This window comes from Solea senegalensis, linkage group LG1 (assembly GCF_019176455.1).
Source record: "Solea senegalensis isolate Sse05_10M linkage group LG1, IFAPA_SoseM_1, whole genome shotgun sequence".
NCBI lineage: Eukaryota > Metazoa > Chordata > Actinopteri > Pleuronectiformes > Soleidae > Solea > Solea senegalensis.
The window spans coordinates 6,626,693-6,653,042 of record NC_058021.1 but is presented as its reverse complement, the minus strand read 5'-3'; the positions used below and the strand labels follow the sequence as shown (position 1 = coordinate 6,653,042).

Here is a 26,350-nt window from a genome sequence, read left to right as displayed (position 1 = left end):
ATTTCCACCATGGCAAGAAGCTGAGGCGGAACAAATGGCACATTCTAGTATATGGAAATGATATTTGTGGTGTGCAGCAGCAGCCAGCACGAGGCCCGTTCCAATTTTGGAATGAGCGATTTCAGCATCTGCATGAGTCTTTATTAGTGATGTTTGTAGAGGCTTTGGCTCAGGTACACGAGCAGATTTGAGGGTTGTCAGTGTGCTGTTCTCCCTCTGATCTGAAAGGGCACCCACGTGTCAAGGTCCTTCCCCAGTTTCTTAACAATAATAACTTAATAAGTGAACTTTGTTGAGCTTCTGACTTTGGGTGGGATGCCAGACATTTATTAATGTCAGGGAGTCGCATCTGGAAGTTTTTTGTTCGTTCTCTTTTTATTTGTCTGAACACTAGAATGAACTAATGTGAAGCAGTGTAGTGAAACTGTCATTTTACCTCATATTCTACATAAATCTGCAATTGACCAGGGAGATGTTTAACGATGTCTGTGTGCAGGGATGCTGTTATTCCCGTTTTCCCTCTAATTCACCCTCTGTTCTGTATTGTTGTGTTGTTCAATTCTTTTTCCCTTTTTCTTTTTTTTAGGATTTTTGCATCATAACGACACTTACTGCCACTTTTCCACTGAAGGACGGTGTGTGTGTCTCCCACCCAAGTCCTGTCACGGGCCCAAGGTGAATACATTTTCTCTCCAATTACTTTTTGAAACACCAAAAACTTCCTGCCTGCTGCACCTTGTCACAACTTTATGCTTGGCTACTATAATATTGATGTTTTCACATTAAGTACAGATTCATTTTTTGGGAGAAACATTTTTTCCACTGTTAGAACACATAAAAAAAATTTCTCTCTCACCCATGTGGTAGACAAAATTTGCCTCTGTTTCACAGGACGATGCCGGAGACGCGGCGTCTCGATCGCATTCGTTGGAGCTGAACGACTCGGAGTGACTCCTCCTCTTTAGGGATGAGGTGACGCCGTCAGCCTCAGCTGCCATCATGTGCCGCAGGGTGTCGTTAAGGTACCGATTCAGTAAACTGCTCTTGTATTTGGATGGCGGTGACGTGCTGTCATCGCTGTTTGCGGAGTCCGCCATGGCGAGGACGCTGCCCTGTTTCTGGAGTACACCTTTGTGAGAGGATGTCCTGCCAAAGTGTGACTGGCTGACAGGAGTTTGTAAGGGACATTCTTCATCTGCAGTGAAAGAAACAGAACAGATTTTTTTTAATAGGAAAAGACCTAAATGTAGTCTTTCATTAAAGGACAGTTCTGCAGCTCTCACCATCTGAGCCAGTGTCATCACTGCATACACTCAGCCTTTCAGCGTTTCCCTGGATGTATTTATTATAAAGTTTGATCCTGAGAGCCCAACTCAGATCAGGCTGTCTCACTGTGTTTTTCAGCCTTCGTCGGGCATTGGCAAACCAGTTGGAAACCTGCACGGATGACACCTTGTTACAGAACACTGCCGCTCACAAAATCAACACATTGAAGGCGTTTTGGCTAAATCTGCAACTTCTTGTTGTGTTTCCATACCTGCACGAGTGTCATATGTGACCCCAGAGCCAGCAGGACCTTCTCAGTCTTGGTGGGATAAGGATTGTCTCTGTGTTTGTAAAGCCAGTGTTTGAGTGGTCGGGCCATGTCCTGCAGCACCTGTCTCTTGTGGCGAACTTTGACCCCACCGAGACGAGACCTTGGGGAGTCAGGAATCGACTAATGGAGTCACCGAGAACACTTACAAACCATTAACCTAACACTATGACATTGGTTTGACAGAGGCAGGTTGCCAGCTATTTGCAATCATAGGTTTTATGGTCGTACTGTGTCATGCAATTGTACTATTAACCACATTAGATCAGGCAGATATATTTGGTATTTTTCTGACAGAAACGAATAAGCTCCTACCCGTATCGTCTGTACTTGACAGTCGCGCTGTTTTTAGTGTTGTCCTGGTATTGCATCAGGTCTGTGTTCTGTCCATCTGGTAAACTGCTCTGAGGTAAGTCTTCACAGTTGAACCTGCTCCTCTCCCCTGCTCCTCTGCTGTCCTCCAAATGAAGCAGCACGTCAGACTTCATCGCGGCCACTTTGTTCATTCTTTCGCAGGGAGAGTTTTCCTCGGTCAACAGGTGCATCAGTAATCTTCCAGATGTAAACAGAAGCCGGAGGTTCCCATCCTTGGTGTAGACTTTTTAAAAAGCCCGTGGGAAATGTGACTTGAGAGGAGAGGAGATGATGAGGCTTATGAGAGAATAATGTTTGAAAAGTCAGAGGATGTTGTCTGGTTTAGTCGAGCTCTGTGAGGAGAGTTCAAATAACCTGCTGCTCCCCTGCTTATTGGCTCTGCCGCCGTCCAATCGCTTTGAGTTCTGTGAGGAGAAGCCTGCAGAGAGGAGTAGCAGTGGCAGCACCCTGCGAAATGAAAAACATTACACATGTACAAATATCAGCATAGGCGGTCATTAGATTTACAAGTGAGATTCTGTGTGGTGTGACTTCAGCTCGTGTTAAGCAGTCCGCCGTGCTCTCATATTTTCAGCATGAGGCATATTATTCTTGTTAGATCTTGTGGGTTTCACCAAAGCTCGTGTCAGCAAATAATAACACATGTTTTACCGGGGGATTCTGGAAATTTATGGGTGTAATTGCACGGTTGCTAATAACCAGCAAAACCACCGTACTCTGCCCCGTGTTAGGCAGTGAATCCTCCCGAGTACGAACTGGCTCGTAATGAAGACAACACAAACAGTGGAAAATGGAATCGATCTCTCTCCTTTCTAATCCCCCCAGACTGCGTCTGTCACAGACTTTGTTTCTCAGGCCTCGAAAGTGTGTTAGAATTGTGCATCATTTACTCTGTGTGCGGAGTAAACGGGCGTAATCTGACAACGATGCAAATATTTGTCAACGTCTGTCTCCACTTTCAAGTAACGGGGACTGTGAGCAATTACGAAAGCTGAGTTTGGCAGAAGCTCAGTGTTGTCATTAGTGTAACCAGATGACAACATGTTGGCAGTGAGCCCATGCGGTGCTCAAAGACGGGATGGTTCAGCTTTAGCTGTCATCTTTGCATGTTTTTTTTTCCCCCTCTGACATCTAAACACAAAGAGTGTTTAGATATACAGTGATGACTTTGCCATGCACAATCATAACTTAATATTCTTTCAAGCAAACATTTGTAATAAAATGTGTTTTTTCCCGCATGTACTCGAAAATCCAAGCAGCCCTTGTTCGACCACTGAACTTCAGGGCTCCCATCCCTGTTCATAATAATAATTCAGCGGTATCAGTGGGGAGGCTTGGTTTCAATGAATTCAGAGCTGAAAAACACATGGACCAGAAGCATCCCCGTTAGGTGCAGTAAATTCCTCGCCCACATTCCTCAGCAGCAGTCACAGAATGCTACATGCTATTTCACACCATTTACTCGGGTCCCTCTGTGATATGATGACCGGGCTCGATTGTTGATGTTAGCTGGGAACACACCTACACTCGGCAGCCAGGAGACCTTGAGAAAACGCAGTGGAAGGAGATATATCTCTTTTTGTTTTCACAGTTCAGCACATGTGTGTGTGTGTGTGTGTGTGCATGCTTGGGTGTGTGTTTGCCCAAAGGTTAATCACATTGTGTATTTTTTTTTTTAAATCAAATGTAATGTTTTGGTTTGCTGCTGGGCCACACGGTTGGTGTAGTGGTTAGCACTCTTGCCTTTGCAGCAAGAACCAGTGAGAACAAGGGCCTATCTGCATGGCGTTTGCATGTTCTCCCCGTGTGTGTGTGGGTTTTTCTCCGGGTTCTCTGGCTTCCCAAAAACATGCAGTATGGGGATTAGGCGGTTATTTGTCCCTGTGATGGAGCTGAGATTGGCACAGCTCCCCACGTGACCCTCATGTGGAGGATAAAGCGGTAGAAGGTGGATAGACGGATACCAAAAAGAACAGAGAAATGGAGCTTTGTGTTGCGCCCACATACTTTTTCATTGCGGTAGCAACTGTCCAATCACAGACAAGATTCACCGGCGCGTCACACGTTTGGCGTCCGCTTTTCAGTACCGTCATTCCTAAACGGTTGCATAACTGCCAGATATCGAAGGAACATTTGAACATTTTTTGACAATTATACAGCCATGAAATCTAAATAAATCCAGGAAGGCAGATTATCATGATGGTCATAAGAGGGTTAAGCCTGCCCCATGCTGGAGGGGCTTGATTTCAAAAGACACACAACAAACTTTATAACCGATTTTATTTTAAATGAAACCAGTGAAATTCCTCACTGTTGGTAACTTAACTTTACAAAGTATTGTTTGCAAAAGGAGAATTCTGTTTTCCCAAATGCAGATAGGAATCGGTCGTCGATGCCTTTGCTTCAAAGCAGCGAAACTCTTTCCCTTCCTCCTTCACTGTAGTTTTGTATAATCACGTGCCATATTCTTTCAGCCTGTGCTTCACTATGTTGGTTGCTCAAATGCAATGAATATGTCACGCGACGATGAAGATATTGTTTAAAGTCAGTCGTATTTATTTTTAAATACTTCCAATAGACAGTCGCATGATTGAGCCAAATTATCCAGGACTAATTGACATCATACTTCTGTGCAGTGTTTGAAGTGGGAGCTGCAGTGAACATAAAATGGTGAGTTTTCATTGGATCGTTGTGATGTCTTTAATGGCATCGTTATGATCTCAGAGGGCGCCTGCAGATTCTCAGTGGCGTGATGAAATTATACTGCCACGCTTTGGCTGAGGTTGGGCTTCAGGCCTGGCAGAAATGCCACCAACGTCTGGGAGACACACCAGTGAGAGCGTCTCCAATCCACTGCCCCGTCTCTGTCCCTGTCTTCATGTCTGGTGCTTGACACTGACAATAGGCTTAGCAAAGTAAAGTAAATACATGAAGTTCTGCTCCGTCCCTGCAGCCTAATCTGCTATGTCAAGTTCGGTGAGGTCATAACTTACTCTCTGCATGTCTGCAAAGGTTCAAGTCCCTTGAAAGCCATTACCCTCTTTCCACATCACACTGCTCCCTCTTCCTCCTAAACTCAACATGATAGACACATTAACACTCCTTTACACCCAATTGAGCACAGCAACCAAAAAACGGAAGGAAACGCCATGAATGTAGAGGAATGCGGCACTCAAAAAGAATTGGATGAAGCAGCTTCTGTGAAGGAGACTATTTTGTTAATAGATTATCACTGATTCCACATCTTTGCCAATTAACTTTTTGTCAATCTTCTTTCTATAGGGGTCACCACAGCGGATCATCTTGTGTCGATATGTTTTGTTTAAAAAGACCTTTTCATGGCAGTTAGTCCAGAGCTCTTAAATAAACCTTAAAACCACTTATAGTCAATATACAACCTTTAAAGCCCTCACCTTTATAATGTACACATTATATACTGTTGAACTCTGCTTTGTCTGTGCCGCTGACCTGGCTGTCGTCTTGCTGTGCCCCTATTTTGTACAGCATATGTTGGCAAAATGTCTCCGTGTCTGTTACTAATATTTCTCTGGTGTACATTACAGTTAATTGAAGTGCAGCAGCTGTCAGAATAATTACATGCTGATGTTTGCGACTTGGCAGGGAAGGATTACACTCAGCCACAAGCTCTGGAGAGTTTCCTTTTTCTTTTTTTATTCTTCTTCGGCCTGCTCGCCGACGTTATTTCAGCCAAATGCCAACAGAAAAACTGGCTCGGAGACAGATGGAAGGAGAAGGAGAAGCAGAGAGGGAGAGAGGGATGCTGTTTGCCTAATTAGATGCACACTGAGGGACACTGGAAAACTGTGGTAATCACAGGACGTGTTTACAAATGGAAAAAGGAATATTTCAAATATGAAAACAATTTCATGTCATAAGTGTTTTCTAGTTAGAAATTGATTTTTGTATTTTTTGCATTTCTTACACACTAAAGAAATACAGAGGGTACTTTGGTTAAAATCATCATAAGCCCCCTTTTTCACCAACATTTCCGGGAACTTCTGTACCTGGGGAAAAGAATTCCCAGTAATCTGTGTGGTTTTTCATAGTTCCGGAAAATGACTCTTGGTCGTTTCAAAGTCCCGCTGAACCACCTCCTCAGCAAATCCACTCAAAAGAGCCTGGACCTCACCTTCTGTTCACTTGTCGTATTTGCTCCTTTTGATTTCTTTCTTCGTCTTCTGTTCAAGATCGTGTGTAAAGCTGGGTTGCAGCCGCACTTGCTTAAACATCTGCAAAATGTGTTGCACCAGTCAGCGTTCCCGGGAATCTGAAAAGTCCCTGTAGTTGTGAGTAGGTACGTCTTTCCCCTTGGAAAAGGGGCTATAAGTCAAATTTATCCTGAACTAAACAATAACAATTGTTTTTTTTTTATATTGCTGAATTCAAATCCAATCTCTCAAATGACCACAACTTCTCCGTGCTGTTGTTGGTGAGGAGCAGACCCACTGTGCAGGAATCCATTGGACCTCTGCCTCCTGCATCTTCTCGAGGTTTGCCTTTAACTCCCTGAAGGCGACGGCGACATCTCCGTTTACTATCACCTTGTCAAACAGGTGAGCGTACTGGTTCTCCATCGTTTCAGCCGTGTCAATCATGTCCTCAAAATCTTCCTCCTGTGAAAATTAAATCACAGTGAAAATGGAATCACTTCTGTAAATAAATGCAATAACAGGATATTAGTTTGTGAGTCGTTAAAGTGACACACTTTTAAGTTAATGACACATTTGGCTCCAAACACCATTAAAAATGTTACTTCATATTTGAATTTCAATTATAATTTTAATATCAATTTTTTATTTTCTATCTCCATATAATGAGCCTTTTACATTAACACCAGGTGCAGTCATTTTCCATACAGGCTGCAATATTGGACCATAATGTTTGTATTTAAATCTGTACATCAAATATTTTTAATAATTTCTGATAAAACAAGTGACATCCACAACACTCTTTTGGATGTGGCGCTGTTGTTGTGCTATGGGTTAGTAGGAATAAGCAGCTGCAGTACAAGCTGGCTCTGGTCAAACATGTGTCTAACCTTTAGTTTTAATAAGTGTATATATAAATATAGCCACTTTTTTTGTTGTTGTTTTATATTAGATTTTTTCCAACTATTGTATAAATATACAGACAAGATGAAGTCTTTCCTCTTTAGGATAACCCGCACTCACAGGGTCAGTGGAAGGCAAGATTGTGTTCAGATCAAACCCCTGATGGAATGATCTTTGTGTGGTTATGTCATGTTTCTCTTACGGCAAAGATCCGGGCTGGTGTCGCGTCCTCTTCGCCGCAGATAAATTTAGCCCTGCGTCTGGTCAGACGTAGCTCCTCGATGCGCGGAGGTTTCACAAACACCACGTATGGTTTGAATTCAGACGTGTACACATGGCTTATTTTCTAACGAAAACAAAGAGGAAAACAATGCAGACAACACATGAAAGAAATAGAGCATGGCTTTAGAAGATCAGACTGTTTGGCTTTAAAACCCAGATAATCATAATTATTCAATCTAAGGATCCTCCGTTACAATGGAGGGTGACAGTTTAGTGCAAAGCACTTCAGCAAAATTGATTGTTAAAGCTGGGGTAAGCAGGATATTTTGGGTTTTAGTGGGTAATTAGAAAGTGCAAACCTCTGTAAAGGTGACTCATATTTTTTATATATATATATATATGTGTGTATATATATATATATATATATATATATATATATATATGTATGTACTTTTAACTTCTAACTCAACCAGTTGTAAGACGGTTGTGTGCTTTGCCTGACAAATTTCCTCTGAGTCAACAGTCTCTTCTTGTTTGGCAGGACCTTAAACTGGCCAAGCACAACACATGTGGAGGTTCACACTATCCTTCCACACCACAAACACCCTGACAAAGCAGGAGCAAATGATCCCTCACTGGCTTCCCACCATGTCAACACTGTCTATTGTATTAGATATGGCGGCTGGGGCCAAGCATGAAGCACCGCTGCCAGAAACTAAAACCTGCAGGGGTTTATTGTTGTTAAAACTTCAACAGGCAATCACTTCTTGTTTAAGTATGAAGCATGAGCGTGAATTATTCACAGCTAGGATCTGTACGTCTAAAAAAACTAGCAGAGCACGCTACATTTAAAGCAAATGCTACCGATACGACACATCCTCTGTCAAAGTTCCGCCCCTAAAAACATGGGGTGGGGGAAAATTCAGATTCAGACGTGGACAATGCTGACTCTGATTATTTAAATGTTAATAACTTTCCAGTTTAAGAAATGATTTGTTTCTCGTTACAAATGTTTTTTTCATAATTAAATCAATTTAAAGATGTGCATTATAAAATAAATCACTCTTGACAAGCCAAAATGACTTTTATTTTGAAAGTCAGATGCCAGCCGGGCATCAACAAAGTGAAAGAGAGACAGCTTGTTCACTCACTGAATGGCTCCATTGCATTGCTATGTTCAATGAATGTGTAATACTGGACCAGTCTGAACACACATGAAGTGTATTATTATTTTAATTTTTTTTCATTGTCAGCCGTGGTCAATTTAATTTTTAGGTATGGGTGCAGGTTAAAAAAAAAGAAGAGAAATGGACTTGTGCCGGACTTACTCTGATGGAGCTGGAAAGTTTGGTTGCACTTGGCTCACTTGCTAATATTTGGCTATGGGGATGTCACTTGACTTGGTTTGTTTACACCGGTGACAGGCAAAGCTTCTGCAAAATGACTGAATGGCGCCAGTTCACTGTGCACTTTAAATCCACAAACATTCTGCTCTCCCATTTGCTTGTCTCCAACTGTTCTGACAGTTGTCTGACATATCGGTTAATTCATTTAAGCGCCACAGCCTCTTTACGTGCGTGATGTCAGGTATGAGAGATCTATTGTGTACGTGCTTCTCTGGCTTGCTCTGACATACTGACATGTCCCCCACCCCCCGACCCTCATGTGGAGGGAAAGTGGTAGAAGATGAGTGATGGACCATACACAGAGTTGGCATGTAGGCAGGTTGGTTAGTGACAAGTGAATCATATAAATCATGCAGTCAGAGGGAAATGATTGATCATGTCTTTTAGGATCCCAGCACACAATATGTGAAGGACCCTATTGTAACTGAAGGAGTTATTACAGTATTGTGATGGCTCCATTTTCTTTTTGTTGGCAATATGATTAAGGTTGTTTGCACACCTAATAGTCCGCTAGATGCTGCACTTTAGCGAAACCAACCAAACCTTTTGAATAACATATTCCCCTCCTCGCCTGAGGCAGCGCTGCATCAAGAATTACAGAAGGAGAAGACAAACAATGAAGAAGAAAACTCCAAAACATGGAGCTGCATCAAATCCTATCAAATCAGTCTTTCATCCGAACATTCGACACATATACGCTGCAACAATTTAAAGAGTTAGGTTGCACATTCACACCTCCCCCAAATGAACCGGACTTTCAGAGCAAATGAACTAGGATTTGATTAAGAAAGGCTGGTGTGAATGCACCCTTAATTCTCTCTTTCCAAAATGTATTACCAACCATAGCTTTAATGAGGATGTGTGAATAAGCTTGGCTTAAAAACATCGAGCGTCAATCTTCTTGATGATACTTACACTAGGATGAACATCCAAGAGGCACACTTTTCCCTCAGCCATCACTTTCCGCACAGAGTCGAGACTGGTTCCATAGTAATGGCCTTTGTATCGTCCATATTCGATATAACTTGAGACAGAAAAGAAATGAGGACAGAAACAGTGGAGATTAGGAGAACCTCCAAAGCAGATGCTTCCGTCTACAGTACCTGTGGTTCAGAATGTCCTCTTCAAACACGCTCACTGATACAAAGTGATAATCCGTGCCTTCACTCTCCTGCCTTCTCTTCTCACGCGTGGTGTCTGCAAGAGAACACGGTGGGAGGCGGACGGGGGCTTTAAAAAAGAATGTGAAGAAATATTTGGAAAGTAAGAGGTAAAGGTGAATGATCTGAAACTGTTGCCTTACATGGCACAGTGATGCCATAGCGGTCAGGGTCGGAGAGCAGGAGTCTCCTCTTCATTTCACTGACGCCAACGCCGCTGGGTCCTCAACACAAAGATCCAAACATTGTGAATATCAATTCCCACTATCATTGTGTGCTGATGTCAACAGCCTCAGTGACTGTCTTTATAAGCAGTCCTGTATAAAGTACCTTAAAGGGAGTACAAGTATCTTACCAGAAAATGATTTGGTAGAAGTTGAAGTCATTTTTTATAGCATTACTTAAGTAAAAGTCTCTGATTTTAAACAGATTTCACAAAGAAAATAGTTCCTGTTGCCTCTGGAAAATACATACAGTAGTATCAACACCACACAGTATCAATATCATTAGAGTGTAGGATGCACAGGATGAAGTGAACACACACACACACACATGCACATACAGGAGCATCTGGGATTTGCTTCGACTGCCAGTTTGTCCGTCCCCTGATTGCATCAGACTCTAATGGAGCGCTGTCTGAAAGCAGGATTCCTGACATACCTGCCTTTTCCATCACCGTGTTGCATGAGCTCGATACGTTACACAAATATCAAGTTTATAGACTCTCCACTCTTACACTGCTAATGTGTTTCACAGCTGCTCCACAGAACTGGAGAGAAATGTCACCACCAAACCCTAAAATGTTACGCAATCCGTCCGGATTAAAGTGAGTGACGGCTTTTCTGGGGCATTCATGTCTATTGTTTCCCTCCGCAAACAAGAGAGGATGCATTTCCAACCTGGTCAAACAATATCTAGTGAGTCCTGTTTTAGCAATGAAGATTTTGGTTTTCCTGTCTATAACACTCGTTGCCAGTAAGCTATAGAATCGTAATGATGACCTCCAGTCAATGACGAGCCTTCACGGCAGACAGTGAAAATGTAATTCACAATCAGGGTAAAGCTCTGACTCAATTAAAGAGGTCTAAATCTAAATCCAAGCTGTCTAAGCTGTTCCAGCGAGATGATGGAGCACTTGGCTGACATTATGAGGGATCATAACAACAACCTGCTCGTCCCTCTCTCTCTAATTTTTGTCTACCCCTTTATCTCTTCTCTGCTTTTGTCTTTGCACCTCTTTGGTTCATTGTGTTCCTTTTTCGATCCCGCTTCAGTCCCACTTGACCTACAGTTGGACCGTGATATGACATTAAAAAGACCTTCCGTGAGGCTCAGTGTAAAAATCCCTGGGGAGAAATATAGCTCAAAAATACATAGAGCAGGCCTGCAGGATTGGCAGAGTAGTGGATCTGGGGTGGGCCGCAAGGTAACCTAAGAGAACACAACAGATTCTGAATTAGAGTTTTCTGACAGTGTTTACGTAGTTGTGATGGTAAAGGATCGTTCGTGCGCTCAAGAGTAGGAACATAAATCTTCATCAGTGCGTTACTTTTTCTTTTGATCAACAACAGCTTCAATAATGTCGTCCTTTTAGTGAAGGGTATCATGTTATTTTGAGGGGGGGGGTTTTATGTCCAAAAAGGCAAAAAGAGGATAATATAAAACAGAACGCGACTGACCACTTTGTTTATTACCGCAGTATATCGCAACGTTAGACAAATTCACAGCCCAGGGAACCTATTTTTGTTGAAGTATTTGATGTTGTGCTGTGAAAACAAACTTCTAACAAAACATTAGGAGTCTGCCCCCGTAATATGGCTTCATGTTTATAGCTGATACTGTACGTACCGACCAGAGCAACCACGCGGCGTCTGTCTTTGTGGTCTTTGCGATACGGGATCACCTCGATGTAGGTCGGTGGATGAAACGGGCCATGTGCGCCGGCACTCCACCTCCTGGACCGAGCTGCTTCTCTGGCCCAACTGCTCTTTCTGCCGAGCCGAAAACTCCTTCGTAAGCCAGCTGAAAAAGAGATAGATCGGCCCGAGACGTGAGTAGCAGTGTGTGTACATGGAATTAAACCAACTAACCCACTGTCAGTTGCATATCTTGATCCCCCAGTAAACCCTCCAATGTTCCTCTTTCTGTTTTTACTATTGTTTTTATTGTGTCTATTGCGTTTATTTTATACCATGCCGTACAGCAACACTGCACTCTGACTTGACTTTTGACATAGTACATTTCTTCAGTCCATACAGAAAATAGTTTTTTTTCTTCTGTGTCATATAAACATTTCTAAAGTTTCAAAGATCTCAAACATTCAACAAAAAATGAGGACATTTTATGAGGATGTCATGCGGTTTTTATTCAAATCTAAAACAGGGTGGAGAGGATCTCGACACTAAGCGGGAAAACTGATGACTTTTCCTGAATACGAAAACGATTTGACGTTACGCGGAGGTTTCACAGGCTCCGATTTCAACAATGACCGTGACAGAATGTGGAGCTACTAATGGCAATAGAAGGCAGAAGTGAAGAATAAAACAGCGTTTGAGAAACGCTCATTCAAAGCGCCGCCTAATATCCGGTGTCAAACGCTGAGCATTATCAACAATTTGAACAGTAAACACCTCTGTCCAGCGACAATAACTTTGTCATGTGTGGCTTGTCGGCCGTCTGGCATCCAGCGACTGCCATGCGCCTGTGGTCTAGCCTGTCTTGGCAGGCTCGCTGCCTTTCATGATGTTAACTGCAGTTAAGTGATGGTGCCAGGCTTTCTTTGACGTCAGCTGTAATTTCACTTTGCAAGCATATCCCTCTATTTCCTCTCTGGGTTTCGTGTTAAGAAACATGGCCGTATGGGTTTTCAGACCTTTGTTTACATGGGATTTAAATGGATGATTTCTCTTATGAACGTGAACGGGTATGAAGCTGCTGCTGTAGCTGCAGCAAATGAAATGTATAATTTCCTCGAGTGAAATTAGGTTTAGAGGGATTAAATCTTTTAATGGTCAATATAAATTACTTTTCAACCAGAATATTTGTTTTGGAAAGGATACAAGATATTTCTTCTTATAGACGGTATGAAGTAAAGGAAAGATGATGAATGTGGCCTGAAGCCTCTCATGTTAAGATTAAATCAAGTAACCAAGTTGCAAACAGTCGTGACGTCACGCCATAAGAATATGAACTCCCATTTTTAAGCCTAGAGATTTGTGACCTGCAAGCAGGTGCCTGTTGTCGGTTGTCAATCACACAGGTGTACATTGTCATCTGTTTTCCTCTGAATGGGAAACCTAATTCATCATGTGCTATTGAGCAAGACCTGAAACTAGCAATCAGCCCCGAAGGAAAATGTTTACTGCCTTTGTACGTCAAGTGAGAAGGAGTAAGTGGGCTCATTTCCTATAGAATTCCATTCAAATTAAGTTATTTTTGCAAAAAGAATGAACTATAAAGATAAGCACAGTGACATACTGTAATGTTGGGTGCTTAACGGTTTTATTCAGCTTACTATATAAAAGATACTTCAACATTGATACTGTTCCACCCTGACAGGTGAAAATAAGCTCCTATTTTTCCAAGAAAAACCTTCTGTAAACGTTTTTGGAGCGACTATCTGAACTGATTTTTCTGACGAGAGGAATTTCCAAACAAAACCAACCAAATGGCCAAACACATTCACACTACGCCAGAGCATCTCTATCTCATGTGCTGAAACGAAAGTTCAAGTTCAACTTGTCAGAATGTTACACATGAAGACATTTTGATCGACGCAAAATTGAATCATGCAGTATAAAGATGTCTGAAAGGCACCACAATCCAATTATCAACTCCACACACGTTTGTTTCTTTAATCCCTACAAAATACCACCATCTGATTTACATGTCATCATCATGATCTTTCATCTGCTTCTAGTCATGCTAATCAAATCCAAACGGCTGCTGGTTTTAGATTTGTCTATTATTTTCTAAAATATTTAGCTGTTAAAAAGCAGACTAGGGACGAGTACAAGCCATTATCTATGTCTTTATTTGCGTATCATATAATCCTCCTCTGTATGCACTCGCACAGAATCCATAAGGCTTTTACACGGCAGACTAAGAGGAAACCCTGAACCACATCCTCAGGTGGAATCTGGCCTGAGATCAGATGAAAGGCTCATTATTAGATGCACATGACCCTCAGAACTGATATAACGCAACCTAATTTGACCTTGCAATCAGACCCACGTGCACACCCCCACATGAACATCATGCACAGCTCAAATGCACATCACGTCCAATCCACAGGATCAAGACAAATGGGTCAAATGGGAAGGTTGAAGCCACATTTGCCGTTCTAGTCCTTCCTCCTAAATCTCCAAACCACAAAACCAAATCATCGAACTGGCCCGTCTTGTAAATAGAGCTGGGCTTCCTCCATTGTTTTCACTACCGATTAAACAGACGGTATGTGTGTTGTCATGAGCTGTCATGTCCACTTGTTATATTGTCTTGTATCATACCAGTCCTGTTGCCAGAATGACATCTGCTGGGATACGAGTGGAACAAGTTAAACATCTCACCAATGTGGATCCCGGTTATAGCTCCATAGTCTACGTCCTCCACGACTGGAAAAACAGGGAAAAAATGGAAAAAGGAAAGAGTGAGGAGACCGTGGACAAAAACCCACAGGGTGATGAAATGTTTTTTTTTTTTTTTTTATTGCTATGAAAAGTTATATTTAAAGTATTGGCATATGTTTTCACCCAAGTGTAGAATTGGAAACTCTAATAATTGTTTTATTTAGACATAACATCCACTGCTACAAATATTAAGCATTATTCTTACAGTGATTGCCAGTGAAATACAAAAACACATTGTAGTAGGCCACATGTGTGTCATAGCATTATTATCCATTATTCTGATGGAAAGTTTGCAAAAGTAAATTTAAACCGACAGTACCGTCCTCTTCATCTGCGGAGCATGTGTAGAAGACAGAGGTTACAACAGAGTACAACAGGTGGGCTGCAGAAATCGCCCATGACCTTGACCCCCAGCTTTCAGACTTGACCTTGACCTTAGCTTTGCACTCAAGGAGCTTATGTTGATTGTTAAGGGTTATACGTTTTGTTGTTGTTTTTTTGTTCTTTTCAGGTGTGGTGCGTGAGTTAATGGACATACGTCGGCTCAGTACCTGGTGGTCTAATTTGCCGAGGTCTGAACAGGCCTTTGGGACGCTGTAGTGCAAATCTCCTGTAAGAAGCCAGACAAAACAAGGCTGAATCAAAGCAGGGCTTTATTAATAAGATGACATATATTTACAGTATGAGGAAAAGCACAGGTGTAAATGACTTACTAAGACTTGAATAGAACAGAGTCTGTATTAATATTTTTAGAAACACCTTTCCTGCTGTGACCAGTCCAAATGTCTGCTGTGTAAAATGGCCAATTATGTAACGTTTTTTTGGTAAACAATTACTCAAAAGCATAAAGAGACCACCTCTCTTGTAGCAGCTGTGAGGGGACGAGACCTGCCCGACTGCTGCCGTCCCTCAGGTGACGGGCCTGCCACCAGGTGTCATCCTCCATGCTGACAATCTGGAGGACGTCTCCCCTCTTAAAGGAAACTGCCGCATCCTGACATGGGATGGCAGGATCCTCGTTCGGATCGTAGTCAAAAATAGCCCGCACAAAGAGCTTAAGAGAGAAACTCATTCAATTATTTAGCAGTCAAACGGCGCGACACACATTTTACCTTATTTGTTTTATTCTTTTTTTTTATTATTACTCCTGCAGCTCCATGAGACCGCTTGATTCTGGCACCGAACGTCTTTGTCTGTTCTTTCTTCACGTACGCCGATGTCATTTTTGAGAAATGACCACAATCACTGAAAATAATTTGTCTTAATCCATTGCAAATGTTTGCTGCTGTAAGAGTTTCCAGCTTGGATGTTTTCTCCTTCTATGTTTTGGGATGGTGACTGACAACTCCTTCTAAATAACTGAGGCCTGTGGAGTATAACAGTTTTCCACAGAGGGTGTATAAGATGTATTGTTCAATAATAGCTCAACATATGTGATGCTTGTGTGTGTAATATGTTGAAACAAGTGTTTAAACTATTCAAAGGTGTTAATATCCTTGAATAAGACACAAACTTTTCATGTCAGTCACACTTTATATTTACTATACCTTCTTCTTATATGAAGACACGTCATCGTTGGAGGATGCAGGAATTATCGTGAATGTGACATTGTCCCGGGAACGACTCTAAAGAACGGCAACAAAACGGGAACCGGTTGGAGTTTTTGCAGTTAAAAATGATATGAAAGTATTTTGCTGCCTTATCCTTCAAGGCACTGAAAGAGAGAAGGAGGAGAGCAGGAGGAACACAGGCACATCCAGTTAGAAGATAATGAAGCAAACAATGTGACTAAAAACTGAGACTAACCAGTAGCGGAAGGATTTCTTTTGGCTTCCTGTTCTCCAGTGAGACTCCGTTCACCTCTTTCAGTTCATCTCCTTCATGGATCAGGCCTTCAGGGAAATACAGATGGAGGTTTCTAACACTTAATTTATCTGACAAATACGGTTCAGTTAAATAAGGGACTCTGGGGCCCAGAAAACAGGGACCTGTTTGGCCTTATATTGAACCAAACCAGGGTTCCATCAGATGTTTTCCGATGGTGTCATTGCTGTCTCCTGTATGACTGATGATAAAACTGAGGGATGCTGTCAGTGAAGTTCTTTTCCTATCATGTGTGTGGTCTATTTCCTGACATCTGTCATTAATTAAGAGTGGTCAGGGACATGGGTCTCTCATAGTGCTTTCAGACGGACATGGTTCTGGTTCTGGTGTCTCGGAACCTTGGTGCTTTCTTGGCGAACCCAGTTTGAGAGGAACCGAAGTGGGAGGATGTTACTCGGCGAACTCTGAAGAACTATTTTATTGGTTCCAGAAAATGGACTACACACATCCGGTCTGCACTGACTCAAACTGGAGGTGTGCTCGCTTTGGTTTGTGTTTGTGTTAGGGAGGAAATTTACACCACACAGACCCGAGTGGACCCGAAAGTATGAGTATGAGGTTTGGTGCGGTACACTACGGTACAAATGTTTTTGCATTGTCATTGGGAATAGCATCAAAGTAATTGTTCCCAACCTTTACATTCTTCAGTACCCTTCCCTTGAGGTACCAGAGGAAGGAACATGCCACCACAAAATAATACAAGAGAACCTGTCACAACTTATATCCAACCAACTTAATATCAACTTACCACTTTTATCCGCGGCACCCCCTCTCATGATCCTCGCCACGACAATAGCCCCAGTTGCTTTGTCCTTCTTGATTGTCGCCCCCTTGTGGATGATGATTAGCGAGCGAACAAACAGACGAGTAGATGCACAGAGGCAAAGAGGTCAAGAGATGGAAATGGTGAGAATTGCATGTTGATTTCATTACAGCCCAGACAGGCTTCGTATTTAGAGTGGTTTCATTCCGTTGAAAGTTATGCGTTTTAATAAGGCACCAGTTAGTCGGCTGCCTTCATGTAACACACAAAGCACTGGAGACGGTTGTCCAAAAAAACATTATTTTCAACAGATGTTACTGATGTGGAGCAAATCACAATGGAAAGAGCATCTTTGTAGCTGAACACAATCAGCTCACGCTCGGGTGTAACCCTGTTGTCTGGAAAACGGGAACATGTTGATTCGATCAAAGAGACAATGTCAAAAAAAGGTCGATCCCCTTCCAGTCTAGTTTTGGGATCAATACAAAAATATGTTCTTTATTATTGGTCATCAAGTTAATTATTCTCATATTTTCCTCCCAAATCAGGTTTTTTATCTATGTATAAAAATATATTAAACCAATCTCTTTCATGGGGATTTAGTTTTTGATGATTTCTTTTTTAGTTTAAGTAATATCTCAAAAATCTGGCTGCCGTTCTCATTAAAATCTGGTAAATAAAAAAAAAAGTGAGGCCACAGACTGAAAAATAAATTCTTTTGTTTTTGATATGGATCTCGGAAGGAATTTCAACTTGTGCATGTGAGGACATTTTGTTTTCAGTTTCTGCTATTTACTAATCAACCACTGGGCCCACGTGAGTGGAAAACACAAGGCACAAGTACACCGTAGTCATCCAGATTAAACTAGAGACTAATCATTTTGAATACAATGACAAATTTGGATGATTTTGCAGCCTTGTCAGAGGTATGTGCTTTTGTACTTTCTAGGTGTGACTGTCAAGAAACCGAGTTATGATTAAAGACCGTGAAACAAAAAGTCACTAAAATCAGAAACAGAGAAAAGATGATCCTAGTCATTTACATGCAGTGTACTACTCCATTACATGCTCTCTCTTTCACACACACACACACATTAGGTGCTACACTCATAGACATAATGCGTTCCCTAACCTTAACCATCACAACTTAATTCCTAACCCTTAACTTAACCCTACACCTGAACCCAAGTCTTAACCCTCAAAAAGCCCTTAACCCTTAGTGGTCACACAGTACGGAACTGTGCTGCAGGTGCACCCATGGTAAATTGCCGTGGGAATAATACACATCTCCTTATATGGACATCCTGGGTGTGTGTGTTTATAGGTCACATATTCAGGCTTTAAAATATGCGTTGTTTTTCCCGTCTTCGTATGTGTTGTTGAGTCAACGTTATGATTCATTTCAAGTAGTGATGTAAAGTATCAATCATTGCGCAGAAGTCTTTTATTTGTATTCATAAAAATTACTAAAGCATATTTTGAAAATTTTAAACATTTTTGAGTATGTTTTGCTTAGCTGTGTTTATATAGTTGGTGAAAATGAAAAAACATTTTTTTTTCATCAGATTGTCTAGGTTGTGGTGAAATGAAGGAAAAAAAGGCTTCTGAGGTTCAGGACCAGACAAAATGTCCTCACTTTTCCAAAACGTCCCAGTTTCCTAGGGTTAATGTGTTTTTTTCAGCCTTACAGTCAGTCTTTTTTTCCCCCGTAGTTGTCCCTCTTACTCCATAACCATCTCTAAATTCTGAAACCTAATCCTTATCCTTACTTAAAGCTAAACCTAACCAAAATGTGTCTCGTTATCATGTGTTTCCTGTCATTGTGCTGCATCTGGACGTATGGCTTTTATGACTCTAACGTCATGCAACACCAAATGAAGTCTCTAGAGAACGATTCAGCGCTGACTATCTTGATGTTCTGTCCTTATGTTGTGTCTGTCAGTTATTGTGACTGAGCAAACGTCTAAAATGCACTCCCAGTCTTCATTTGAAATACTCGCTGTTGGGTTTGTTTGTTTTTGTGCCTCGCTGTGCCAAATTAGAAACAGGCTTACATGCTCGTATGTAGCCAAAGTCAAGAACAGTTGCCTTTGCTGTGCCATTGAATGCTCATATGCAGACTTAAGAAAAATAAACGCAAGCTATTTCTGGGTCATTATTTGTCAAGGAAGGAAGCTTAAATGATTCCTTTTTTCGTTGTTGTTTGTTTATAATCATGCTATTTTTACATTAAATACATTTGCATGTTTAGCACACAGACCAGAAAGTGCATCAGTCCTCTCCATAATACCTGGCATGAAAATGAAAGTGGATTTCCCAAAATGTTGAACAAATTATGTAAACCAAACAAGAGATTATGTTTTTACCCCAGAGTTTGAAACACAACGACATGTTTACTGACCAGGGGCTCTTTGGTTTTGACCAGACTGACAATTTTGACCGAATCTTCCTCCTCCAGTGCGTCATCAGGTACCGGTGGCAGAGTTGGCTCAAATTCCCTGTGCGCTACAGCGTCATGGACAGACAGGAGACTCTGTAAGGGAAACAGAGAAACGGTGGTTGCTTTTGGAATCAGACATGTCACATTTCGATTTGATTTAGATGAACTATTTCCTCTGAAAGATATTACACTTACAATTTGATTGTGATATATATTTTTGTGAGTCAAGCTTCGGTTTAATGTTCGCTGTGAAATAGATTTAAAATGTGATGGAGCGTGACTACATAAATCTTGAAGGACAAAACTGTTATTGTATTTCATATCCGTCCACTGGACTCCACCAGTGCGTTACCTTACACTGCACAGTGCACTTTACACTTCACTTCACGAGTGCAATTCTTACACATAATATTGTGTATTTAATCTCAGAATTTAAATTGTTTTGCTGCTACAGACTGAACGTGTGTGTGACTGTATATGTATGCTCTTACTATTATGTGATTGTACTGTATGTATACAGTACATGTTCTTTTTACAGTTCTTTTCTGTTATTTATGTACATTGTTCATGCTAAGGGGACGTTATTTCATTCATGTCTGTACACTTATCTTCTTGTTACATGCGATACCAGTGAAATATATTATGATACCAGGACGAGAACATAGAAGATGAGTATTGCTTCTAATCATGTATTCATAATAGAACATATAGGCCTAGAATATAAGACAATAAAATGTTGGCAATTATCACAAAAAGCTATGACTGTGTTAAAAAAACAAGAAGAAAAAGAACAGGGCCCTCCCGTAAGGAAAAAAAAAAAAATCAGAGTGAGTCGTCTTTCAACTCGTAGGCTGTGGGTTTGATTCCCTAAATGCCGATGTGTCCTTGGGCAAGACACTTAACCCCACGTTGGTTCTGATTGCAAAAATAAACTGTATTCAAATTGCAATATTAGCTTCTTGAAGAAAATTGCGCTTTGTACAGAAAAACATTTTCAATACCTTTAGAGTACACTCTAAACAAACTGGATATTGGTGAGTTGATTCAAAGCTGCTGTTAAAGTCAGCATTGGGAACAAGTACCAATGTAAACAAGTCCACACTACACAAGTTTAAAAGGCCTGTACTTAAAGAGGAATATCATCGGTTCTTGTTGACTAATTAAGGGTGATATGAGTGAATGAGGGTGTGCAAAAATTCCAACTACTTTGGCCGGCCTACCATGACTGAATCCAAACACAGCTCTTTCTTCTTCAGTTCTGCCAGGGCCACCAAGACAAGTTTGATTTACTGTAGGTTCGAACACACTGCCAGCCTGTTGGCCACCTGAGTGCAACCGCCCCCCCACATCATAACATTACAACTCTGGCTGCAGTTGTACTGGCTTTGCTGCTAAAACATCACAAATGTCTGAGAAAAAGTTCATTTCCAGTACAGGACTGTGAGTTATGAGTCAATTCCTCACCCAGACAAGTCATGGATTTTAAGTGTGTGTGTGTGTGTGTGAATGTTGTTTCGGTGTAAAAACCCAAGGTTTACAGATAAACAATATTTTTGCATAAACATTAATCTTGTGCTTTGACCCTGATACAACCTTTCAAAAGTTATAAAACTATGGGTGGAATTACAGCATGAAGAAACAATGCACACAGGGGGAAACATCTGCTCATTAACTTAATTTTAACAATCAGCCAAATCATCTGTTGGTTAGTCTACTTGTTATCCCTGTGTCCATCAACAGTTGCTCTGCTCAGATGCTGCCAACATGTTAGCAATGTGTCTCTGGCCACTTTCAGGAACAGGTTTTCAGAAAATAAACATTCTCTCACAGAATATTATAACCAGTGTCTCTCAGAAGTATGTGTTAGCTCCTGCACTGCGGCCAAGAACAAACAGGTCATTAGACTGTTCAAACAAACCTGTTAGTTCTCATCTGACTTCAGCTTCTCATTAAGAATAGACACAAAATTCTGCAGCTCACTGGAAAACCATACACGGAGCGTATGTGTGTCTGAAATATGACTGTCAGCAGACCCGCAACACGCATTCGAATAGTCTGGGCCTTTCTACGCGAGTGAACACTAATAAACATAATTAGAGAGCAGATTTACTGCAGTGCCAGTGTGGTTCCTAGATGTCAGCACCTCCCAGCAGAACAGGACAGAACGGTGACGTGGAATCAGTTGAAATGAAATTCATAGGTGGATTAATGTGCCACTTTGTGTGACCTGCAGGCTGACAGCAGGAAACATGCTGTAAGCCTTCTGATGTGTGAAGACACTCCGCTGGCCAGATGACTGAGCAGCGTCGGGATAGATGTGATGAAGCAACACTGCATGGAAAATAACTAACAAACTACAGTTGTTGTGTTAGTCATTTAAGGCAAATGTATTGAAAATAGGTCATTTCACTGTTAATGATCATCTCAGACTGAAGTCGAGGGCAGGAAAACTTAATTATGTTTTTGCTTGAAAACAGGACGTGCTTCAGTCTGTGTGTGTTTGTGTGTGTGGTCCAGGTATTACTAATGTTGTGGCGACCGAAATCTGTTCACACAGTCACATTATGGGGACTTTTCTTCCTTATGGGGACAAAAAAAATATGTAAATGACTTCATTTTAAAATGAAGACTTGTTTTAAAGGTTAGGATTCGGTGGTTCAGGATTAGGATTTGGCCAGTGGTAATTATGGTTAAGGTCTGAGGTCAATGCAATGTCCTCCAATGTCACGGAAACCTGATCGTGTGTGTGAGTGTAAACCTAACCTTGAGGTGAAATGTGTTGAATTTCGGAGGTGCGGGTATCCACATTTTTTGTTTCTTCCAAATTTAGACTTCTGTCTCTTTAACAACAATTGAAACATTATTTTCATCAGTGAAACAAGTGTAGAAATGTCAGGCAATGGTTGTAGTATTTAGTGTAATAAGTGTTCACTGTGGACTCACAGAGAAAAGCTGATAACACCACTCAATAGCAACAAGAATTTTGTGAATTTAAGAATATCCCTCTATTTATAATGTTTGTGCAAAGGCAAGCTACTTAATTACTGGTTTAGTGCATTTGCTGACTCTCATCAAAAAAGCAAAGAAAGTTTTTTAGCAAATATGCGTGTGGAGCGACGGATGCACATCGTCTTCACCTTAACGTAGGGTTTGGAAAAGAGAGCAACCAGCTCTTTGACTTCATCTCTCCAACCTTGGTCGATCAGCTCCTTTACCAACTGGAACCAGAGAGAAAGAAGAGAAGTGAGATTAGGAATATCATATATATGATGACCTACATGAAGTCTGGTTTGTTATCTTCTATATTGCACCAACTGAGAAGCAGACAGAGAGATAAAAGTGAAATTCAGCTTCAGACTGCAGAGCTGCTGGATTATCCCATAATGACCTCATTCACCTCCAATATGCTTTCCTTTACTTGAAGGTAATTATTTGCTTTCGGTTTTGTGTCTTTCAGCCACTGTTGGGGAGGTAAAAAAAACCCAACACACTCCTGGATGTTCAAGGCTACATGACAGCTGCAGTGACAGCTAAATCCGAGCAGCCTTGACTGTCCGCGGCAAGTGGAGAGGCAGCAAGTGACTGTGTGCAGTCACATGTCTTGTCAAGCATATTACTATAATGACTTCTACTGCTTCAAGATGTTGAGGCACACTCCAGAGACACAATGCATGAAGGTCATTAGTTTCCACTGTGAGCAAACAGAAGCCTTGCTGAGAGGAAACAGACACATGGTTTGGCCCCTCCAGTAGGTCCTGATGATTTAAGCCAGGCAGAGAGAGGCTGTCGAACCGAATCTGAAGCAAAAGCACTGAAGGGAACGGGAGAGGATGGGGTAGATATAGGCATGGAAACATGGCAGTCACTACAGTGTGTATGATAGAGGGAGAAGATAAAGGGAAACAAGTGAAAAAGAAGTGCAGAAAACGAAAAGGAGTAGAGATAATGAAAGAGGAGTGTGGTTTGCTGATGGAGCGGAGAGTAAAGGAAAGGTGTAAAGAAAAAAAAAAGTCGTTGTTTTGTTTTTTGTCCAGGAACGACAAAGGAAAAATGGTGGATAATTAAAATGGAACAAATGAGATCAGGGAGTAAAAGGAAAGGAATGATTGATTGGTAATGGGAAATAATAAAAAAAAGAAATATGGGGATCACATCTGAAGCCATTTTGAGTCACAGCTGTAGGGGGAATAGTCTCTGTCACTTCATCTTAAATCTGAAATTAATTGTATTCCTCAAGTCTGAAACATTAGACGACACATGAAATGGTTTTAGCAGCCGCTTGCTCGCCACCGTCATTGCTGACCTCACTTCTGGAAATAAGATACAAAATGATATCTATTTAAGAACGCTGGCTCTCCAGCGATAATATTTGAGGTGGCAGAGTTTAGAGACAATATTTCATAATTCTGTATGAGGGAGTGTGTGTTCCTCTCCTGCCTCTGTGTAACATTCGTACGTGGAAGCGTTTAAACAATGTAGGATCTGTTCCTCCTGCTGTCAATCTGTCAGCCTCTGCACTGTGTGTCTGTCTGCAAAAGATGTTTGCGGAGAGTCGCTTACATCCGTGGCCAGACTTGCTGCGTGCTCCTGGACAGGGACAAGGCTTCGCTTCTCAAAACACTTCAGCCGCTCGTGGATCTGTCAAGTTGGTAAAATATCATCATAAAGTTTCTGTCTGCAGTACAAAGGTACTTACTGCAGCTTCTGCTATGAGCCAAAACAACTCATACAAACCATTATACAATTTATCATTTAGGTTTATATTAATGGTAATGTATCATTTATTTCATGACTTGTGTACGCAGAGAGTAGTTATTAAAAATTCTGAATAAATGCCAAAATATGTTTTTTAAATAACTTACATAGTTTCATATTTTATATTAACTGCACATCAGAAAGTTTTGTATTTTTTGATAGCTATGACACTACGATTTTTCAATTAAAAAGTGCCAATATCAGTCCTGTCCAGATCTTATGGAAATGTTTGTTTTTATTGCATCTCGAAGTTGATAATATTTCAATTAAAAAGTGGCAATAAGGAATTTTTAACTTGAAATTTCTCTAAAACTATACAGTAAAAATGTCTGATTTACAGGACGGTTGTAGTCCTACATGTCCTGAACACAAACTTGTGTCCGGAACGTATGGAAAATGTAGTTTTTATTACATTGCAAAGTTAATAATTTAACTATTTATTCTAAAACTGTATACAGCACATTTTAACATCATCAGATACAATTTGCTGTTGTAGATTATCACTCATCAGTGCATGTGTACAGTACAATGAAACAGTTACAGTACATACACGATAACAAAAAGTTAATTTACTTTTTATGTTCATTAGCTGTAACATTTCCTCACGAGGTAATTCATTGATTTAACAGGAACCTTTGTGTCTATCCTTGGTTACAATTACTTATAGCAAGACTAAGGACAGTGAGTGGGACTTAAACAAATGTAAACGAAAAGAGGACGTGACTAAACATTCACAAATCACTGCAGTGTGCCTTCACCTTGAAGAGCAAGTGAAGCTTCTTCTCCATCAACATGCTGTGGAGGAACCTGTAGTCCTCCTCTCTGTCTGTGTGATTCTCTGTTCCAGACATCACGGATAAAAGCAGCCTGTACACGCCTGCAGGAGGAGGAAGAGGAGGAAGGAGGAGGAGCAGGAGCAGGACACACCCACACGTAAAAATGCACATGTACACTACATCAATGAGCAGTCCATCTGTATCTGTGTTTGACTTACGGAACAAGTTGTAAGGGGTTTAGAGGTGAGGTCAAGGATGCAAAGAGAGCGGTTGAAGGTTAAATTGAGGGTGTGAATTAAAAATAGACCCCACAGGGAATTAACTATGGTCAACTTTTATTTTTACTTATCCAGACATTTTAATTATAGGGGCACAAAAAGTGAGTAAAAACTATGATACTCATATTTACATATGTGCATAACTCTGTGTTCTGTTCTGTTTGGCTCAGCATCCTCTTCACTCTAAGATAATAGAATACAAATCTTCTTAAACTTAAAGAGTATTCACGCTTCTCATTTCCTTTGTATTCATCATTTGAGAAGAAGACTGGAGTCCTACACAGCAAAAGACAAATGATTATGTTTTTTAAAGAAGTGGTAAGTGGGATATTACTGCCACCTAATGCTCATTTTCAACATTTCAACATTAAGACAATGCACTGTTCCACGTTGCATATGATGATCAAATATCATCAGAAATCAGTCAGTAATCAGTTATTTAATAAAGGCCTGTTCTTTCAGAGCCAGAATTGTTTCAGTAAAACTATACCACAACAGTAAAAATATAAATGCTGGATGTCTTCTCTTCAGATTTAACAATTAACATAATATGATTTGATCAGATTGTGTATTTCATTACTTGTAAATATATGAACGTACGCTAAAAAGCATCGATCAGTTCAAGTAAAGTTCATTTCTAGGACAGATATTTTCCTGTTTCCCTTTAATAGCATGGCTACAGTACAAACAAACACATAACATTTGTTTTTCACGTAAATTGATTTTTCTTTAGTTGATCAAAGTATAACATTTTGCAAAAATAAAGTTGAACTAAGGCACATGCCAGTTCCATGAAGTTTAAAGTAGCATTAAAGCCCATGACAGAATCACAGAAAACTAAAACTGCACTCACCAAAGACTGTTCATTCCATTAGGCCCAACTCAGTCGTGCCATAATGCGTAAAATGTAACTAGTAAGAGCTGCATTTGAACATCCACTTGTGAGGAAAGGTTGTTCATTGTTTGACTGACCAGATTGTAAAAGAGACTGCCTCTT

General features: G+C 40.9%; 3 protein-coding genes across 5 annotated transcripts in view; 1 reads left to right on the top strand and 2 right to left on the bottom strand.

Moving 5' to 3' along the window:
- LOC122767239 (ras-related protein Rab-18-B-like) overlaps positions 1 to 952 on the top strand; it is a 29,336-nt gene extending 28,384 nt beyond the window's left edge. Inside the window, exons 8-9 of the mRNA XM_044022659.1 lie at positions 587 to 675; positions 892 to 952. Of these exons, the coding sequence (XP_043878594.1) occupies positions 587 to 675; positions 892 to 937 (135 nt within the window). The 3' untranslated portion in view covers positions 938 to 952. The remainder of the gene's footprint in view (positions 1 to 586; positions 676 to 891) is intronic.
- LOC122767227 (homeobox protein Mohawk-like) overlaps positions 1 to 6,181 on the bottom strand; it is a 12,260-nt gene extending 6,079 nt beyond the window's left edge. Inside the window, exons 1-5 of the mRNA XM_044022649.1 lie at positions 6,120 to 6,181; positions 1,910 to 2,416; positions 1,538 to 1,697; positions 1,284 to 1,437; positions 857 to 1,195 (exon numbers count right to left, since the gene is read on the bottom strand). Of these exons, the coding sequence (XP_043878584.1) occupies positions 857 to 1,195; positions 1,284 to 1,437; positions 1,538 to 1,697; positions 1,910 to 2,139 (883 nt within the window). The 5' untranslated portion in view covers positions 2,140 to 2,416; positions 6,120 to 6,181. The remainder of the gene's footprint in view (positions 1 to 856; positions 1,196 to 1,283; positions 1,438 to 1,537; positions 1,698 to 1,909; positions 2,417 to 6,119) is intronic.
- Positions 5,616 to 26,350, bottom strand: LOC122767209 (MAGUK p55 subfamily member 7-like). 3 transcript variants are annotated; one of them, XM_044022629.1, is made up of 20 exons: positions 26,207 to 26,350; positions 25,485 to 25,536; positions 25,058 to 25,176; positions 24,105 to 24,182; positions 22,682 to 22,762; positions 19,506 to 19,637; positions 17,090 to 17,171; positions 16,264 to 16,349; positions 16,005 to 16,082; positions 15,315 to 15,511; positions 15,009 to 15,067; positions 14,777 to 14,788; positions 14,398 to 14,442; positions 11,678 to 11,851; positions 9,973 to 10,053; positions 9,773 to 9,866; positions 9,585 to 9,693; positions 7,244 to 7,387; positions 6,370 to 6,603; positions 5,616 to 6,284 (listed from the first exon to the last, which is right to left on the bottom strand). In XM_044022629.1, exons 2-19 carry the CDS (start codon positions 25,492 to 25,494, stop codon positions 6,373 to 6,375), a joined length of 1,812 nt encoding a protein of 603 aa, XP_043878564.1. In that variant the 5' UTR covers positions 25,495 to 25,536; positions 26,207 to 26,350; the 3' UTR covers positions 5,616 to 6,284; positions 6,370 to 6,372. The 3 variants fall into 3 exon arrangements, with proteins under 3 accessions (XP_043878564.1, XP_043878556.1, XP_043878573.1); XM_044022621.1 differs by having other exon boundaries at positions 5,616 to 6,603; positions 26,207 to 26,349; XM_044022638.1 differs by lacking the exon at positions 25,485 to 25,536 and having other exon boundaries at positions 5,616 to 6,603; positions 26,207 to 26,348.

Coding starts and splice junctions, on each gene's coding strand:
- LOC122767209 (XM_044022629.1), bottom strand. Junction 15,068..15,314: donor TCACAGCTGCTACAAGAGAG/GTGGTCTCTTTA, acceptor GGCTTCTTACAG/GAGATTTGCACTACAGCGTC. Junction 10,054..11,677: donor CCGCGTGGTTGCTCTGGTCG/GTACGTACAGTA, acceptor CTTTGTGTTGAG/GACCCAGCGGCGTTGGCGTC.